Source organism: Temnothorax longispinosus, unplaced genomic scaffold (genome assembly GCF_030848805.1).
Source record: "Temnothorax longispinosus isolate EJ_2023e unplaced genomic scaffold, Tlon_JGU_v1 HiC_scaffold_34, whole genome shotgun sequence".
In the NCBI taxonomy this organism is placed as follows: domain Eukaryota; kingdom Metazoa; phylum Arthropoda; class Insecta; order Hymenoptera; family Formicidae; genus Temnothorax; species Temnothorax longispinosus.
Window position 1 is genome coordinate 40,029 of NW_027270165.1, and position 21,207 is coordinate 61,235.

Here is a 21,207-nt window from a genome sequence, read left to right on the forward strand (position 1 = left end):
GCCACCTGGATGATGGCGATTGCAGTTGTAGTTCAATGCCAAATGGAGAGTCAACATCACCAGGGACCGCACAATCTTTAACATTTTCTATCCCGTCAAAAAAATCTAAAACTAGAAAATCCACCCATGCAAAAAAATTATACTTACAAAGAAACAGAGCATTGCAGCAGGAGGCAAGCAAAATAAATATACTGCAAAGCATTGAAAATAAATATAACAGAATTGCTACAGCAGTTGCATATAAAAATGAATTATTTCAACGGAAAAACCAAATATTGGAAAGACGAAATGAACTATTGGAAAGTTTAATTGAGGGAATAATACCACGCAATACAGGTCTTTTTAATTAAAAAAAATTAGCCTTTACAGGTATCTTAATGAATAAAAAATGATTTATTTAATTTTATAACAAAAATAAAATATTTATTATAATATATAAACAAATATACTCGCAGTTTATAAGTTATTCATTATTTGTTCCCTTTTCATTCGCGCATTTCTATCAACTGCTTCATTTTCATTGACATTTATATCGTTGTAGTTTTCACCATTTTCATCATTAATGTTCTCATTCATAAAGTAGTTTTCCCTTATATTAACTTCATCGTGCATTAAAAGGAAATTGTGGAAAGTGCAAGCCACTGCAATGATGTAATTTGCCATTCTTACACTATTAACATCGAGATATTTCAATCTCCGCCATTTGCACTTTAGCAATCCAAATGCATGCTCAACAATCGACCGTATAGACGAAAGTTTGGTGTTATATCTAGACTGTTCTGGGGTGAGATGTCCGTTGTCTCGAAAAGGTGTCATCAGATTTTGAAGCAATGGTTACGCTGAATCGCCTAGAATGTGCTTTTGTGGTGGTAGAATTAGATCTTCTTGATCTATCAGTCTGTTAAAAATGGGGCTACTGCAAAATACAGCTGCACAATGTGCTCGTCCTGGCCGACCAATCAGGCAATCTATTACCCGTATGATCGCATATGTCTGCAATAACATGTAATAACCTATGAATGTAATTGTTCGATTCTCAAAACAAAAACAGCATATTATGCATTTCTATCATATCTTGACAATTTAATCACACACGACAATAATATGTAAGTATTAAATAATATGTAAGTAAATATTATTATGAGAAATTTATAGTCAACGAACCTTGAAAATTAATTGAATGAAATTCCTTAGGATTATAATAATCGTTTACATTTCCAGGCGGTTATTTGATGGGAATGTGATATCCGTCAATGGCCCCCAAAACACCCGGAAATCCTCGCGATCGCATACGGAAAATCTGGAACAAACAAAACAGAATTCACAACATTGTTGATATATTGTATAAAATAAAAGGGAGAGGTACACTTGGACACGGTACATTTGGACACCGTTCGTTTGGACACGATTAATTGGACACCGTTTATTTGGACACCGTTCATTTGGACACGATCATATGGACACGATCAATTAAATACCGTTTATTTGGGCACGGTTCATTTGGACATCGTTCATTTGGACACGATCAATTGGACACCGTTTATTTGGACACGGTGCATTTGGACATCGTTCATTTGGACACGATCATATGGACACGATCAATTAGATACCGTTTATTTGCAATGCGGGTAAACGGTGCACCCTGTGCCCTTTACCCATAAAACTGCTGGGCTGCTGCCCAATCCCAGGTCCTATCAGCTGGGTAACGGATGCAGCCGGTAGTACTAAAGAGGGTAGCGTTTCGCGAGGCGAGCGCGGCGTGCTCGTGCGTGGGAGGTGCCCAATACGAGCGGGGTATATGGCGCACCACGTGCCGTATATTCCTAAGGCGCGTCGACTGCTGCCGAATCCCGGATCCCCGGGCAACCGATGAGCGACGCGTTAACAGTACGGGGTGACTTGTGCGATTACGTGGTAGCTGGTGGCATGGCACTAGCGACGGCGACTCGTCAAACGTGAGCTAAGATCGCTCGACACGAGTACTACGGGGGTAGGGAGCCCCGCCGGGAAGCTACCGGTGCCCTACCAGATGGTGTCGGACTCGTAGGGGCAGAGGTTTCGCATAGCCGAGTGAGCGGCATAGGGGGCCTAGTGTGGGTCAGCGCTATGAAGCTCATGTTGCGCATTACCTGTTAGTGGGGTGCCTTGGCACCCCGGTCCTGTCAGTGGAGCTGATCTAATCCGAGTAGGTCATGCTCGCTGCAGGATTTACCCCCCCCCCACACTCCCTCTAAGACACGCCTTCGGCGTGCCCGGGTAGGAAATGTACCTCGCTTTAAGCGTAAGCCGGGGGAGGGAGGGGGGCTTCACCCCCCTGCACTCCCCATGCACGAGCATTTCGGTGTCTAACTGCACAGGCCGCGCATTTTCATGTCCATCTGCACAGGTCGCACATTTTGGTGTCCAACTGCACAAGTCGCGCATTTTGGTGTCCAACTGCATAGACCGCGCCTTTTGGTATCCAACTACACAAGTCGCGCATTTTCGTGTCCATCTGCACAGGTCGCGCATTTCGGTGTCCAACTGCACAAGTCGCTCATTTTCGTGTCCATCTGCACAAATCGCGCATTTTGGTGACCAACTGCACAGGCTGCATTTTTACGGTGTCCAACTGCACAGGCCGTATTTTTTACGGTGTCCAGATGATCCGTGTCCAAATAAATCGTGTCCAAACGAACCGTGTCCAATTAAACCATGTCCAAATGAACCGTGTCCAATTGATCGTGTCCAAATGATTGTGTCCAAATAAACGGTGTCCAAATGAACGGTGGCCAAATAAACAGTGTCTAATTGATCGTGTCCAAATGATCGTGCCCAAATAAACGGAGTCCAAATGCACCGTGTCCAAATGAACGGTGTCCAAATGCACCGTTTTCAAATGAACGGGGTCCAAATAAACCGTGTCCAAATGAACCGTGTCCAAGTGCAGGCCACTCACCTCATATAATTCTCGGCTCATTCTAAAATGCAAGTGAAATTGGTTATCATTGTAACGTGGTACTACGTGCTCATAGTAATGCAAATTTGAAATTCCTCCATTCTGTATATCTCCGTGTATTAAGTCACGTAGTATTGGTGCATCTTCGACACCAATCGCCACAATGTCGATGATATTTATACGTCCTGACAAAAATCATACATGACTAATTCATATACATACTTATATAGCTGAAACATATTACAAAGCTCATTATTATTTACTTCCTTACCTTTTTGTTATTTATAACAGGAATAAATAAATCTTCGACCTCATCTTCATCATCATCATCATTATCATCATTATTTAATAATTCATCCAATATTAAATTTTCAATATTTTCCATACTAGTTATGGATACGTCAATTTAACAAACACTATAAAATTGCAGTTCATTAAACTGCTATTGTTTATAGATATTGTAATTAATGAAAAACACTTTATACAAAAATATTAAACAAAATCGTGTTGTAATTAACATTAACATAAATTGTGGTTATGTTGAATTTACTGCATCATATGTCGACACAAAAATATGCTGAGTGCTAAGTGCTGGTCTACAATCTTGCTTTAAAAGATATTTAAGCTCTAAGCTGTAAGAAATTGACCAATCACAATGGAATGTGAGGAGAATACTCGATTGTGATTGGTCAATTTCTTACGGCTTAGAACTTAAATACCCTTTAAAGCAAGATTGTAGACCAGCACTAAGAGCTGTTCAGTTAATACTTCAATAGCGCTAAGCGACGCTGCAATCGAAACCGCTACCAAACAAGCGACTGCTTAGCTAGCGGAGGTACGGCAAAACGCAGCCTATGTTCGCACTGAGCGCACACGTATGTATATGCTAAAGCCGATTCAGCCGCGTAACGATTACATCGAGATCTCAAAATCTCAGATACTCGCAACCGCGTAAAGATACACATTCTCGTTTCGCGTGTACTTGACGTGGGACACTACCGTGTCTCTTGATATCTTTTTATCCTGGCCGATAAATCATAAGCATAAGTCATACATATCGATCTAATGTACCTGCTGGATCGATAATAACGCGCGCATAGTTTATCATCTAAAGCTATATTAGCGTCGAATAGTGTCGAAAAAGTGAAATAGACACGGCAACGATGACAATAACGACGTATCTTAATCAAAATATTTACATTTTGGACTTTGCATATCTCTTCGTAATATCTCCGCTCGTAGGGCACGTAGAAAAAAAATAAAAACACTTTTATTATATAAGTCCAAGCTATCGATTGAGCCTACTGAAAACTCGATTTGTTCAGTCATTATCGAGATCTCAAAATCTCGGGTACTTGCAACTTGCAACTCGTCGCGTCCTGTAAAAGAGTCACGGTGCGGTCTCGTTTCGCGTGTACTTGGCGCATACAAGACATTACCGTGTCTCTTGATGTGCAACAACCGGTACATGCATGTACAAGGTTTTTTAAATTGAGATATCTAAATATCTTAAAAAAAAGATTTAAGAAAAAAATGTTTCAGATGAAAGTTATATCGTCTGATGGGCAAATAATGGTAAAATCAATTTTCGAAAAAATTGACATTTAAAAGTCACATAAATTAAGATCATTGCCATTATTTAAAATAAAATTATATAATTTTTTTTATATAGTATGTAGTATAATATGTAAATGTATGATTTTTTAATATAATTCTTTTATAATATATTTTTTTCTGCATATAAAAGTAGAGTTATCAAAAAATTAATAGTTTATGAAATTTTTTATACTTTATTCCGGCACATTTTGACATAAAGTATAAAATATTTTGTAAACTATTTATTTTTTGATAACTGTATTTTAACATTTTTATGTATAGAACAATAAGATGAATTAAATGATGTAAAGAAAACATATAGTTGCCTTTCAAAAAATATATGTAGGTGCATCTTGCAAATTGCAAAATTTTTTTGAAAAGCAATTATGTGTTTTTTTTTTACACCAACTGATTTATCTTATTATTCTGTACATAAAAGTGTTAATGTACAGTTACCAAAAAATAAATAGTTTACAAAATATTTTATACTTTATGTCAAAATGTACCAGAATAAAGTATAAAATATGTCGTAAATTATTAATTTTTTGATATAACTACTTTAATACTTTTATGAGAATAATACTTTGTAAGCCACTGTAATATTGAAATAATATCTTAGTTTGACTTTTGAATGCTGGTAGCTGATCTAAACGGTCAATTATTGTGAAAAATCTTGTCCATTTTATGACCTTCAATCAACATTACATAAATTATCTATTTCTAAAGTTTCAGCCAATTTAACTAAATAAATATATTTATTACGCTAATAAATAATTAACAATTAAAACTTTTTTTTATCGACTTTAATTGGCTATCGTCGACCATTAGTTTTGATCAGATTAAACGTCAAGACATTTTGACCATGGATTTTGCTCCTTTTAAATTTATGTAATTTTAAAGCTTATATATAAACATCATATTTAAATAATTTAATTTATTGCAAAAAATATTACTTCAGTTGGGGTTTGAACCTAGAACTTCTCCCATATTTATAGGTAAACATATAAGGTTCAAAATTACATAAATTTAGAAAAACCAAAACCCATGGTCAAAATGTCTTGATGATTAATCTGACCAAAACCAATGATCGATTCATGGCGACAATAGCCAATTAAGTCGATTAAAAAAAGTTTCAGTTAATTTTACTAAAATCCAATTTCCACAAGAACCGATGCTGGGTTCCCTTTAGATTCTTTAAACATGGCTATGCTTTATTGTAAAAACAACAATGACACAATTTCAACAAAAGGAAACTAAAAGATAAGATTAATCAATTTTTATATAAAATTTTTTTATTAAATATAATTTTAATCTAAGAAGTACTTTAACACGTATAATTTTATAGAAAATTAAAAATTTAACTTATAAAAAGTAATATTTTTAACATAATTGATAATGTTACACTCACACTATACATATGTAATATGCTAAAATTGTCATTTTGACTAAAATTAAATAGAATTGTTAGAATATTTAACTCTTAAAAGAATTTTGTAAAAAGTAAGCTAATCAAAATTTTATAATAAGATATGAATTTAGTACATTGCAGACAAATTATAAATTGAGCTATTATGACATCAAAACATATATATATATATATATATATATATATATATATATATATTGAATATATATATATATATATTCAGGGGTGCCCCTGAATTCTTGGTACTTTTTTCATATTTAGATAGAGCGAGCCAAACTGAGTCGAAAAGTCATGTACTATTTTGCAATTTTCGCAATAGTTGACGAGTTATTAATGATTAAAAATCGCCGTATTAGCACGCCCTCCGCCAAATCCAAGCGCGCGGCGAGATGCGGCCGCCCCGCGGTCGGCGCGCGGGCAGTTGTTTATTACAAGCGGCGATGATTTCGCACGAGCGGCGCGTAACGCCGGGCCCCTGTCCTAAGCGATGATAGTTTCTCTCCTTTTTTTAAATAGAAATAAAATTTTCTAACAACATAGAACATTTTTTTGTGCGTACGTATGTACATACGCGTGTACATGCATACAGGAAAATATCAATTGTGCTGCTTAAAAAAGCGATTACTCAATTTACTTTTTTTTTTTTAGTAAGTAACGGTTGTCTTTAAGAAAGAATATTTTCTTGATAATAGTCTTAAAATGTACAAATTTTAGAAAGAGTCTTTATCATGTACTATGTACTCGAAAGAAGAATTTATACTCCTTCAAAGAACATAATAAAATTTTATCAAAGAAAGGTCAAAATAATAAATAAAGTAATATGAGGACCCTCGAGATTAAAATAAGAGAAGGCTACAAGGGTCAGACGCAGATCACAGTGCGTAATATCAGAAATAAGTGATTTATTCGTCGTTTTGATACATTACATCGATCCGTACGTTTCGGCTCAGTTTTGAGCCATCTTCAGCGGTAGTTACAGAAATTAAGTTACACGTTCTCCGTACCGTATGGTGAGTTTACTGATTCAAAGTATTAGAAACATAGACCAATTGATCCATATCTGTAAATTTGTTCAATTAATATGTTGAGATATTAAAAAGATATCCTTAGGAAACTCACCATTTGTCTGAAAAACGTGAAATACAGGGCCATGTATGCATAATGAATACTCTCTGCGAGAAGACTTGACGATCTTATCGACACGACACATGCACAGCAATGATATGAAAGGTCTTGCAAGAAGAGGCATGTCCTAGGTCAACACACCACGATTTGACACCGTCTCAAAATGACACGGATTTTTTGCATCATGCATATGTCACGGTTTTGAGCAAATTGTAATCCATGCTCATGAACTTTGGTCGTTAGCAAATCGGGGTTTTACTATTGGTACATGCAATATTGTGACGGTGTCAAATCGTGCTTTGTTATAATCCTCGCCGGTGTGTTGACCTACGACATGCCTCTTCTTGCAAGACCTTTCATATTATTGTGTGTCGTGTCGACAAGATCGTCAAGTCTTCTCGCAGAGAGTAGATATTCATTATGTACGCATGGCTCTGTATTCCATGTTTTTCAGACCGAATGATGAGTTTCCTAAGGGATCTTTTTAATATCTCAACATTAATTGAACAAATTTACAGATATGGATCAATTGGTCTATGTTTCTGATACTTTGAATCAGTAAACTTACCATACGGTACGGAGAACGTGTAACTTAATTTCTGTAACTGCTGCTGAAGATGGCTCAAAGCTGAGCCGAAACGTACGGATCGATGTAATGTATCAAAACGACGAATAAATCAATTATTTTTGATATTACGCACTGTGATCTGCGTCTGACCCTCATAGCCTTGACTTCTTCTATCAAAATAATTAACAAATTGAATTTTTGTTTTAATTTTATATTCTTAACTAAAGAACTGAATAATTAGAATTTAGAATATTATTTATTTTAAGTAATATTATCAAGAAAACATTTTTTATAAAGATCATCGTTACTTAAAAAAAGAGAAAACTGAGTAATTGGTTTTCTTAGCACTAGAATGATATTTTTTTACGTGTGCGTATACGGCACGCCATTTTACTATTTAATATCATCATAAAAATTCTATCAAATTAAATCGATACTCAAAGAAAAGAAATTATTATTATGTCTAGACATACTTATAATTTATCGAATTATTATTAAGCTATAATTGAAAATGCAGAATTACAATTACGTCTAGACAAAATATTAATTCTGAATTTATTTTACGTTATGACATAAAAAATTTTTGGGAATTGAAATTATGTACGTAATTGTAATTCCCGAATTTTACTTATGTACGCAATTTTAATACTTGAATTTCTATTATGTACGCACAATCGTAATTCTGGAATTACTTTTTTTCTTTTGGTAAGTAACGGGGTTCTTTAAGAAAGAATATTTTCTTGATAATAATCTTAAAATATATTCATCACAAATTTTAGAAAAAGTCTTTATCATGTACTGGAAAAAAGAATTTATACTCCTTCAAAAAACATTATACTATTTTATCAAAGAAAAGTTAAAATTTCCTAAGGGATCTTTTTAATATCTCAACATTAATTAAACAAATTTACAGATATGGATCAATTGGTCTATGTTTCTGATACTTTGAATCAGTAAACTCACCATACGGTACGGAGAACGTGTAACTTAATTTCTGTAACTACCGCTGAAGAGATGGCTCAAAACTGAGCCGAAACGTACGGATTGATGTAATGTATCAAAACGACGAATAAATCACTTATTTCTGATATTACGCACTGTGATCTGAGTCTGACCCTCATAGCCTTCTCCTATTTTAATCTCGAGGGTCCTCATATTACTTTATTTATTATTTTGACTTTTCTTTGATAAAATTTTATTATGTTCTTTGAAGGAGTATAAATTCTTCTTTTGGAGTACATAGTACATGATAAAGACTCTTTCTAAAATTTGTACATTTTAAGACTATTATCAAGAAAATATTCTTTCTTAAAGACAACCGTTACTTACTAAAAAAAAAAAGTAAATTGAGTAATCGCTTTTTTAAGCAGCACAATTGATATTTTCCTGTATGCATGTACACACGTATGTACATACGTACGCACAAAAAAATGTTCTATATTGTTAGAAAATTTTATTTCTATTTAAAAAAAGGAGAGAAACTATCATCGCTTAGGACAGGGGCCCGGCGTTACGCTCCGCTCGTGCGAAATCATCGCCGCTTGTAATAAACAACTGCCCGCGCGCCGACCGCGGGGCGGTCGCATCTCGCCGCGCGCTTGGATTTGGCGGAGGGCGGGCTAATACGGCGATTTTTAATCATTAATAACTCGTCAACTATTGCGAAAATTGCAAAATGGTACATGACTTTTCGACTCAGTTTGGCTCGCTCTATCTAAATATGAGAAAAGTACCAAGAATTCAGGGGCACCATATATATATATATATATATATATATATATATATATGTCAATTTTAATGTTAAAATTCACACAATTATTTGAAAAATTAAATTATAAATCTCGATAAAAATTTGAAAATTTTTGCATTATGTCATTGAATATATCAATTGGTATAAATTTATAACTTGTTATTTTCTATATTAAAATATTTAGTGATTTAAAAAATTCTTAAGTTTTAATAAACATTTAATACATTTATTAAAACAACTGCAATCATCAATATTTCAATTTACAACTTTCCTGCTGTAATAAATAATTAACCCTCAGGGTACGATCTGGGTTAGCGTAACCCGAGCGAATTTTGAAAGTAGCGCCATTTTAAAGGAAGTGAATGGTGGGAGTCCGTACCGGGGGGGGGAAATCTTTGAGGTAGCTACTATGTAAGCGCCAAGGGGCAGCGTCAGTCTACGCTTGGTGCTCAAAGTATACGAGTTTGAAAATTGAACTCGGGTAGTCTACACCCAGTTCGTACGGAACGTTACAAAATCCGTGTTTTTCAAACAAAAAAAAATTTGTGTTTTTCGAGTATTTGCTGCAGTAGAGTATTCTGGTATGTATAATTTACTATTTTTAATATACTTTTGTGCGTTCTAACCTCAAAATGATGCTCTGTAGCATACCAGCATAACGTATCCGTGCATGCAATTTTTGTTATTTATTTATATTATACTAATCAACAACATCCAAAAGAACTATTTTTACTTTAAGATATTTTTTTTTGCGTTATTACGATAAATCAAGCAAGTAACGTTATATCGCTATCGCAAAAAAACGGGTATTTTCATAGTTCAAAAAAAATATACTTTTTGGAATGGATCAAAAAACGATTTCAGCCATTTCAAAGAACAACTTTTTAGCTTTCAAACGCGACTTAAAAAATGTCGATATCTTTTTTTTCATAAAGTTATGCAATTTAAAAGAAAAAATGAATTTTTATGAAAATTTTTTGAGAATAGTTTACATTTTCAAATGTATCTTTGTTTAAACAAATAAGGTAATAAATCTACCAACGCCATTGTATTTTTGAGAAAATTTCCGATCCAAAGAAAAAAAAATTTGTTTCAATTGATAAATTACAGCCCGATATACAGTCAATCAAAGTCGCCGGGTTAGGCTAACCCATGTCCGTACGGAACGTAACTTTTTTATAGATCGTACCCTGAGGGTTAATTATAAAAATATTATTGACCTTCATCTTTATAATAAATTTCTTACAAGAAAAAAACTATTTTAAATAAAATAACATTTCCATAATACATCATTCTATCGCAATTGTGACCATAGTCAAATAAAATAAAATAACTTTCTTTTATATGTTTAACCTCAAACTTCTCAAAATCATTATATATTATTTTAAAAGTCGATATTGTATTTAGTATAACAAAAGCTATCAGACAGGATTATTCATTCTTTTCAGTTTCAAATAAATTATTCTTTCTCTATGCATGTTTGTTATGCAATTTTACCAAAATATATAAATCTTATCTGTACCTCATGTATAATGAAATTCTTTAAAAAATTCGAATTAAATGTTAAATCAGCTACTAACCTTTCCACTGGTTCTACATCCTCATTTTCCTTTTTTTCTTCGATCATGTTATTTAAGATTTATGTGTGTCTTGTATAAAACACGTTTTCAAAATATATCAATATTTATTTTAGTTTTATTAATTAATTAATTATGACTTGCAGGCAATATAACTCGATCAAATCTTGCGATTTTTTTCGCACGATTTTTGATTAATTTGTTTTATAAGGTATAGCGGGGAACACAGACTTTTGCATAACGCATAATATGTAAGCATAAGAAAATTGATTGGTCTATTTCCTTATGCAGAAGACCCGGGGAAAAAAGATTAGACTACATCAAATTATATCTCAGCAGATCAAATTTTATCTGGTCAGATATGCTCAGATATAACTTCTCATGTCTGCGCAGGTCTAGTCATATATGGAGGAATAAAAATCAGAGTGGTGTAAGTCAAAATATTTAAAAAAATTTGACTTACACCACTCTGGTTTTTACCCCTCCATATGTTCATATATAACTATATATAACTATATATGGGGTGTAATCTCGTCTTCGATGGCTCAGATCGGACCATATCTGCTCAAATCGGACCATCATATCTGTTCAGATCGAACCATATCTGTAATTGAATTTCATTGTAACAGTCCAGATCTATCTGTTTAGATATAACCATATCTATACTCGAATGCAATTCAAAATACATTACATCTGACCATATCTGTCCAGATATAAAAGTCAAACTAAGGTTGTATTTGATCGAAAACTGTTCAGGTCTGACGATATCTGGCCATGTTTAACTATAATAAATTAAATGTTCAATAGTCGATATTCGTCTAATGTGATATTTACATATATGTATATATAATATATACACATATTTTGCGGAAAAAAAATGCCGAGAGAGAACTAACGGGCCAAAAAATATACCACCGACGGTGATCGATACTTGAAGGTCCCAACTACCTGTAGATGGCGTCACAAGGCCTATTTCCATTGGTTTACTGGGTAGTTTTCGAAGTCAAAAAAACGCTGGGGTGTATTTTACCTAGTGTGACCGAAAAGGGTTAAGAATGTACTTTTGTCTACTGAGCAACAAATCTAAACGCCTGTTATTGTGTTTGCCACTCCATAATCTCGTAACAGGTTATGGGCCCAGTGCACGTGTCAAGCCAGATACGTTAACAAATGGAAATGGCAGAGCTCAAGGCATTTAGTATCCATAAGTTTAATGGTCAAAACTATCAATTATGGAAGAGACAAATGGAGATATATATGGCAGACAATAAACTAATGCCGTATATTTTAGGTGGAGGTACCTTGCTCGAGCGTGAACTCTGAGGCTTGGCTAGAGAAAGATCGTGCGGCACAGGCTTTTCTAATGCGAGGTCTAGAGTTGGAACAGCTAAAATATATGACCGACTGCAAGACCTCCGCACAAATGTGGGCACGACTGCGGGCAGTGCACCGCAGAGAAGAGCGACCAGTCTGTGCAGGTATTGCTATACAGATTCATTAACTGTAAAATGGACGAAGAAGAGAAAATAGCTGACTACATAGCCAGAAAGACCGGTTTGGCGCAGAGATTGAAAGACATGGATCTGGAACAAAAGGATCCAGTGGTGATTGCGAAGATTCTAGGAATAAGCCTACCAGCGAAGTACGACAACATTAGAACTGCATGGTATGCTGTGCCTAGAAGAGATCAGACCATTGAAAGACTCACCGATCTTCTGGTGAATGAAGAGACTCTGTTGAATTTGCGTTCACGAAGTGAGAATCAAGCATCTGAGGCATTGGCTACAAATGTCAAGAAAACCAGAAAATCAGCCACAGCCTACGATAAGAACGGTCAGAATAAAGGTAAGCCGACTAGAAGGCCTGGCAAATGCAACTTCTGTCACATCCCTGGACATTGGGCACGTGAATGTGAGAAAAAGAAGAAGGCACTGCAAGGAGCGAATGAGTCATTGGTTGTTAAATTGAAATCGTCAGATGAGATTCAAGCTGCCGACACAGCCAAGCTTCTCATGGTTGATTCGAACAACAATTCGAAGACGGAAGATACATGGTATGCAGACTCAGGTGCGACAGAACATATGTCGTTTCGCAGGCAATGGTTCAAGAATTTCAAGCAATATTCTGAGGACACGTACACAGTTAAATTTGGAAATGGCACGCGGATTGATGCCAGAGAGAAAGGCGACATTGACGTCAGGGTAAATTATGCAGATGGAAAAACAGCTATTTATTCAGCAAGAACCTGCTTTCGATCATCAAGACGACAGAAAAAGGTATTAAAGTCATTTTTTTGGAAGGTGGTAATCGTGTGCTGTTTGAGAAGAATCAACAGCTCATCATGGATGGTATAAGAAATGACAACTTGTACAAATTTAACCTGAAACCAGTCCATGCTGCTGAGATCCAACTGGCGATGTCCGAGTCCCTGAAAATATGGCATGAACGTCTCGGTCACGTGCATTATCAAATCTTGAGACAGATGCGTGACAGAAAAGCAGTCGAAGACCTGCAGTTTAATGATGCGGATGGAGGAAATCCCTTCTGTGAGGGCTGTGTGTATGGGAAACAACATCGGCAGTCTTTTCAAACTATTTCTTACTGTTGAAGGATGACTTTTCACGGTACTGCTTCATCTATTTTCTCAAGAGTAAAACTGACGTGCTGGAGAATTTGAAGCAGTTTTATGCTGAAGTACGAGCCGACGGGCATCAGATCAAGAAGCTCAGGACTGACAATGGCCTGGAGTTTTGCAATGCAGAGGTCAAACAGTTCCTACGTGAAAGAGGTATCAAATATGAGACGTCGACACCCAGAGCTCCGGAACAGAACGGATTCATCGAACGCCAGAATAGAACTGTCGTAGAATCAGCTAACAAGGAAACCTCGCGAACTCGAAAATTCTGATTTTAATATAACTTTTCACACATGTAGGGGGAGTAAAAAGATGAATTTAGATATTTTTTGTAGCTGCCCAAAAACGGTTTTAAAGGGTGAAATCACACCTCATATGTAGAGCGGTTTTTACTTTTCTCGATATATCTCGAAAAATATTTGAGATATCAAAAAATGTTTCTTATAAAAGTTTTATAGTAATATCTCCTCTATTCAACAACATTAATAATATTTTTTAAACAAAATTTTGATTAAAAATTAGAAAAAAAATTTTTTTCAAAATTTTATTAATGTGGTTAAATAGAGATATTTTTACCATAAAACTTTTATTTGAAACATTTTTTGATATCTCAAATACTTTCCGAAATATATCGAGAAAAGCAAAAAGCCGTTCTACATATAAAGAGTAGTTTCACCCTTTAGAACCGTTTTTGGGCAGCAACAAAAAATTTCTAAATTCATCTTTTGACACCCCACCCCCCTACATGTGTGAAAAGTTTTATAATAAGAACACCTATGTGTATTTAACCTCAACGAACAATTTTTTCAAAAATTTATTTATTTTTGCATCTCTTAAAAATAATTATCGTAAGTAAACAAATACGAGTGAAGGATGTAACGGACAGCGTGCAATAATTCCATAGTTAATGATATTCTCCATAAGAGCTACCATACGTGTTGACAGCGTTCCCTAGAATGTATAAGAATATTTATTACAAATATTAGTAATAAATATTATAATTATCTAGATAACGATATCTTTTACTTACGAACAATTCTTATATTTCATAGTATTTACAATCATGATATTCCTCAAAGAAATGATGCATACAAAAATATTTTTTGCACCAGGAACAACGTATTATGGCAGGTGCATCATATATGGAACAGCGTGGTATTTCTTATATATCTTTTCCAGAGAAACAAAAATCTACTGGATTTTCAAACTGTGGTGGCCGTTCGTCGATATAGCCACTTTTGAACCAAGCTGCTCGGGGGGCGGTAGAGCGATCCCCGGATTTGCGATTAAACGAGACTCGAAGGACCAGCGGGGGTGTCTCGGTTCCCGCGATTGTACGATAAAGTACGAGCAGCGAATAGTATGCTAGCAAAGGCGACTCACCGTTTCGTTGCCCGGGCCCTCTCGTCGGCGTACTCGAGTCGTCCGGCTCCCCAGGCTGGAAAGCTCTCCGTGATAGCGGGAAAGATACCGCAGGCGAAGGTAGACGCAGGTGGCAAGCAAGAGACACACAGAGTAGGCAGGCAAGCAAAATGCACATAGCAATGGCAAGCAGAAATGAGGCACGGCTTTCGTGCTCAGTGAATCGGTCCAGCACCGACTCGATCACTTCCAAGCGTGTTGATACGACGACTTCCGAAGCGAGAGTGTCCGCTCGCGTCGCGCTCCTATTGAGAACCGGCGCGAGCGAGTATTTGCTCCAATAATTGGGGATGCCACCCGCGGGCGGGCAGCACGAGTCGGGTGTGTCGCGCGAATATTGACTTATAGATCGCGATTCGCCAACGTTTCGCGCGAGTCCCCGACGGGGTCTGTTTATCGACGGCTTGACTTTACCGTCGAATCACGAACACGACAAATTATTGTAACGCGATTAATTACTGTAACGCGAATGATCGCTAATGCTATTGAGGACGAATTAACCATTAACACTAATATGTACAGCTATGTACAGGGGCGAGCGCCAAACACAAGCATATTTAAAAAGATTATGGAATCGTGGTGAGGACAGCTGTATATGCGTTAAGGATTGTAATTAAATGATATTATTTCTCAAATGTAAATTGATATCATAATTTAACAACGTAACGCGATCACTAAATGTCCTCACAAAGTTCTTCCATACTCTAAACCCATAAACATCAAAAGGTTGAATCATTGCTGTGGTTTTTTTTGGTATTGTCAAAATCCGTACATCTTTATCTTTAGATGGCATAAACTCTTGTAGGTTTGCAGGACAATGTCCGGTCCAAGAGTCTAGTAATAACACACAATGAGCGATATGCACGTGTATATTGCACGTTGTACAATATACACATTACAATATGATCATACTGTTTATATATTACACGTACATCATATTGCATATCATACTATTATATAAAACCCGACTGTTTGTCTGTCCGTCCGTCTGTCCGTGAACTACTCATTCGTTAGTGGACCGAATTTTTACCAAAAGTATATGAAACAGGGGTAGAATTTTCCGGGAAGTGCCATGATGTGTATAGTTTTTCGTTACCGATTTTCTGGAAACCGGTTTTTCTAATTTTCTCAAATTTTCGGGAAATAATTGACCGAATCTCAAAGAATTATAGATCAAATAGAGGTAGAATTTTCCGGGAAGTGCTATAAAGTGTATAATTTTTTGTTACCGATTTTTTTGGAAGCCGGTATTAGAAGTTTTTCTAATTTTTCGAGAATTAATTGACCGAATCGCAAAGAATTGTATATGAAGTAGGGATAAAATTTTCCGGGGATTGCCATGATGTGTACAGTTTTTGTTACCAATCTTTTTTGAAACCGGTTTTTATAATTGTTCCAATTTTTCGGGAAATAATTGATTGAATCTCAAAGAATTACATATGAAGTAGGGGTAGAATTTCCCGGGGAGTGCTATAAAGTGTACTATTTTTTGTTACCGATTTTTTTGGAAACCGGTATCTTTTTGGAAATCGGATACGAAATTTTCCAGAGAAGAAAAGAGAGAGAGAAAGAGAAAGAGAGAGAGAGAGAGAGAGAGAGAGAGAGAGAGAGAGAGATTGATTGATTGAAGTTTATTAGCCTTCTCGGCTATTTTTTACATAAAATATCCTTAAATTAATTCCTCTACATGAGGTACAATATATTCTCTTAACCTACGTTTAAATGGTACAATTCTTTCGCATTGCTTAATTTCTATCGGTAGGGCGTTGTACATATTCAAACCTTCATAAAATAAACTTTTCTGTGCGCTTTTCGTCCTGCGATATTGAATTCTAATATTCTCAGCCTGTCTCGTTCGTCGTCCACTCACATCTCCTACTATTTCTATCCTATTACTTAAGTGTTTTGGCATTATGCCTCTTACTATCTTAAAAATAAAAATACATACATTGTACATTAGCCTCTGTCTTACATTCATAAACTTAAGGGTTTGCAGCATCAAATCTACCTTTGTATATTGCGAGCACTGCAGTATGACTCTCATGGCACGGTTTTGTGCCACTTGCAGTCGATTCAGTTGCGTTTCACCCATGCCTACTAACATCGTTGCGCAATATTCAAAGTGAGGCGCTATGATAGACTTATACACAGTACATCGAGTATACGCCGATATATCATTTCCTATTCTATTCAGAAAACTCACTTTTTTCCCTATTTTCTTTAACATATAATCACAGTGATTCTCCCAACGGAGTTTACTATCGATCATTACACCCAGATGTTTCGTTATCTCGACACGCTCAATTATAGTTCCATTCAAACTTTTTACTATTATGTCTGTTTTTATTTCTTTCCTTATACTTCTAACTATCATATATTTGGTCTTATCTGCATTCATTTTTAACATATTCACATTCATCCATTCTTCAAGTATACCGAGCACCATATTTAGTTTTATTTCTATTTCCTCACAACTTTCTCCTGTTACACTTGCGGTCGTGTCATCTGCAAATAATCTAAATATACTTCCCTCCGGACAGACTTTAACTATATCATTTATATACAAAATAAACAATAGAGGTCCTAATACTGATCCCTGTGGCACGCCATATACTGTCTCAATTATTTTAGAACACATATCATTGAATCTAACTTGCTGCTTTCTATTACTTAAATACGATATTATCCATTCCAGTACCACTCCTCTTATTCCATACTGATATAATTTTTCCACTAATCTTACCCTATCTATTGTCTCAAACGCTCTCCTGAGATCCAGGAATAACACCCCCACCATTTTTTTCTCCTCAATTATCAACTTCCATTCTTCGATAAAACTTTGAATTGCTGTCTCACACGACTGCTGTTTCCTAAATCCCGATTGGTATTCGGTTATTATTTCATTGTCATCTAGAAATTTTTCCAACTGTTTTTTTACAACTAACTCTAATACTTTTTCATATATCGGTAACATATTAATCGGTCTATACTCGCTCGCTTTTTTTGGTTTGTTTACCTTTGGTATCGGTATTATCGTGGATGTTTTCCATCCTTCTGGAAATTTACCTGTCCTAAGCGAATCATTTATTACTCCTACAAACTCATCTTTTATCACAGGTAGCACCATTTTCAGTATATCACTATTTATCCCTTCCTCTGTTCCGTTCTTTCGTGGTAGTTCCCTAACAATTTGTTCCAAATCACTTGCACTAATTGGCTCAAAATTTTCCATAATTCCCTTATTCTCAATTACATAAATAGGTCTCCTACCCGTGCCTTCTATCCCCCTATTATTAATAGATTGCACAATGTTGCTAATACTTTTTACATAATATATATTAAATTTATCAGCTATATTGCATTCTTCTATGTCTTCTAATATTTCAAAATCTACATTATCGATGTTCTCTGAACCCCTTTGCTCACCTTTAATTAATTCTTTTAAAGTTTTCCACATTTTTGTAGGATCACTCCTATTATTATCTATCATATTCTCATAATATTCTTTCTTTTTTGCCCTGATAAGTTTAACTACTGCATTTCTTTCATTTCTGAAAAATTCCCAGTCCTGTTCTTTACCTGAGTTTATTGCTCTACTGTGAGCCTCATCCCTTCTATCTGCTGCCATTCTAATTTCATCTGAATACCACATTTTCCCTTCCCATATTTTCGGAATCTTAAACTTTTTCTTAGGTGCTACAGTATCCAATACACTTACTATACTATTGACAAATCTCTCCGCCCTTATGCTTATATCTAGCCCTTGACCTTGCTCAGTTCTTTCTTCCATTATTCTAAGAAATTCATCTACATTAAATTTACTATAGTCCCTGCCTCTAAATTCTTTATATTTATTTCTATTTTCATTTATATTAAATTCTACTTTTAGCCATGTATGGTCCGTGATTTTAGGTTTCTCATTCACTTGTACCTTTATTTCTTTATTCGAAAAAATTAAATCTATCATCGTTCGACTATCTTTTGTAACTCTCGTTGGACAATCAACGTATTGCCTCATCCCTAGGTTTTGCATTACCGTTAATAATTTCTTTGTGTAAAATGAATCTACCATTACATCTATATTAAAGTCCCCTATCACTATACAGTCATACTTTATTATTAAATCTTCAACCGTATCTTCCAAAAATCTCACGAAATCGCCATTTGACGCACTCGGCGAATGATACACTACTGCTATCATACCTTTATACAAATTCTCTCTTATTTCTACCACCACGCACCAACAATTTGACACTATCTTTTTCTTATCAACTATTTTAAATTTAATATCATCCCTAACATATAGCAGTACTCCTCCTGTGTTTCTATTTTCAGCATCACATCTAACTATACTATACCCCGGTACATTGACCTCACTATCCTCAATTTCTACAGTCAATCTAGTCTCGGATAACGCTAGAATCACAGGATTCACCCTCTTCATAATCTGATGTTGAATTTCGTCCTTATGCGCCAAGAAGCTTTGTGCATTTGTATACCAGAGTAATTCCGCTTCTCCCTGTGGTTGCTATTTTGCATCTTCCCAGCCGGCTCTTTTTTTCTCTTCCTCCAATACTTTCTTAAAAGTCGGACATTCCGAATCTAGCGCCTCGTGTTCAACATTTATCTTCAAGTTGTACGTCTGATTTTTATAGGTACAGTTTACACACCTCTTCTTTGCCGTCGTACATTCATTCGCCTTATGATTTCCTGCACATTTATAGCATGTTTCTTGTCTCGTGCAATTCTTGGCAATATGGTAATAGCCCCAGCATTTAAAACATCTTCTAACACTAATATAATTAAATATAGGACACTTTCGCCATCCTAAATTTATTTTTCCTCTGTTTATTAGTGAATTATGAGTGCTTTCATCCACTTCAATTATTACGGATCCTTGCTCAGTATCCTTACTTTTTCCTCTTAATATTTTTTTCACTAGGTGCATACAGGATTCTTCGCCAATTCTGTTCTGCTTCTTGATTGTATCTATCAGTTCATCATCCTCCATTTTCATTTCTTCTCCACCAACATTAATTATTTTAATCTTTGGTTTCCTCTTCTGTGGCTCAGAGACTTTGACCTCCTCGCCCATTGCCGCTTGTACCGTCGCCTTTAGCTTATCCTTCTCTTCTTTCGACTCACATCCTAAGATCACTGTCCCTTTACCTCCCTTTCTTAATTTGGTGATTCCTATTTCCATCTTGGTTATATCAATTTTATCTTTAATTGTTTTCTTCGTAATTTCACTCTCTTGTTGTACTTTTGGTTTTATAATCAAGATATTTTCTTCCTTCCTTTCTTTAATTACATCGCTATATTTTCTTGTCGCTCCACCTGACGATCCATATGCCCCTTGCGTCAACATTTTTCTCAATTCTTCTATTTCCTGTTTAATGCCTCCCATCTCCTCACGGACTATTTCTTTTATCATTGACTTAATCTCCTTTTTACATGCTGCCTCATCTTTTAATTCTTTCACTGTTTTTACAAGCCAATCTATTTTTCTATCAATATCACTCGCGGCTGCTACTTTATTCCCGCTGCTCGGCGCCGGACTCATTTTTGCAGGTGCCGTTGCTCTTTCTGCTGCTGCCACTGCTTTATTTATATCAGCTACTTTATCACCATCACCAACAATTAACTTCTCGAATGGGCCAGGACACGACACCAAATCGCGGTTTCTATCATAAATTTTGTGCTTAGATACACAACCTGGATGGTAGAAAAGCTTGGCACAGGACTTGCATGCTATCACCTCCGTTTTTATCGGCTTCTTACATGCCGAGCATCGATACTCGGCGTATTCCTCGTTCATTCTGCTAATATCGGCAGAGACAGTTAATTGACTCGTCACTTTAACACGTCACTTTCACACGTCAGCGTTTCGTGTTCGCCGTCGATGTCTACCTGTCGTACGAGGTTTCGATGACCTCTGAACGAAATGCAGTTCTCGTGTCTATGTATCAACATATTCCGGCTAGATAACACTCATAGCTACCCCCGGTCTATGCAGATATTCGTTACACAACTTTTTAACACTCTCCCTCACTTCTAAACCACTCAAAAATTCACACTTTTACGGAGCGATGTTTCACACGTCTGCTTCTGCTGAGAGAGAGAGAGAGAGAGGGGGGGGAGAGAAAGAGAGAGAGAGAGAGAGAGAGAGA

General features: G+C 35.8%; 1 protein-coding gene and 1 pseudogene across 1 annotated transcript; both read right to left on the reverse strand.

Moving 5' to 3' along the window:
• Positions 1-456: 456 nt before the first annotated feature.
• Positions 457-11,030, reverse strand: LOC139824362 (putative nuclease HARBI1; annotated as a pseudogene).
• A 6,034-nt stretch (positions 11,031-17,064) lies between these two features.
• Positions 17,065-21,148, reverse strand: LOC139824375 (uncharacterized). The gene has a single exon (XM_071796904.1). It carries the CDS (start codon positions 20,853-20,855, stop codon positions 19,566-19,568), a length of 1,290 nt encoding a protein of 429 aa, XP_071653005.1. The 5' UTR covers positions 20,856-21,148; the 3' UTR covers positions 17,065-19,565.
• Between the last annotated feature and the right edge of the window lie 59 nt (positions 21,149-21,207).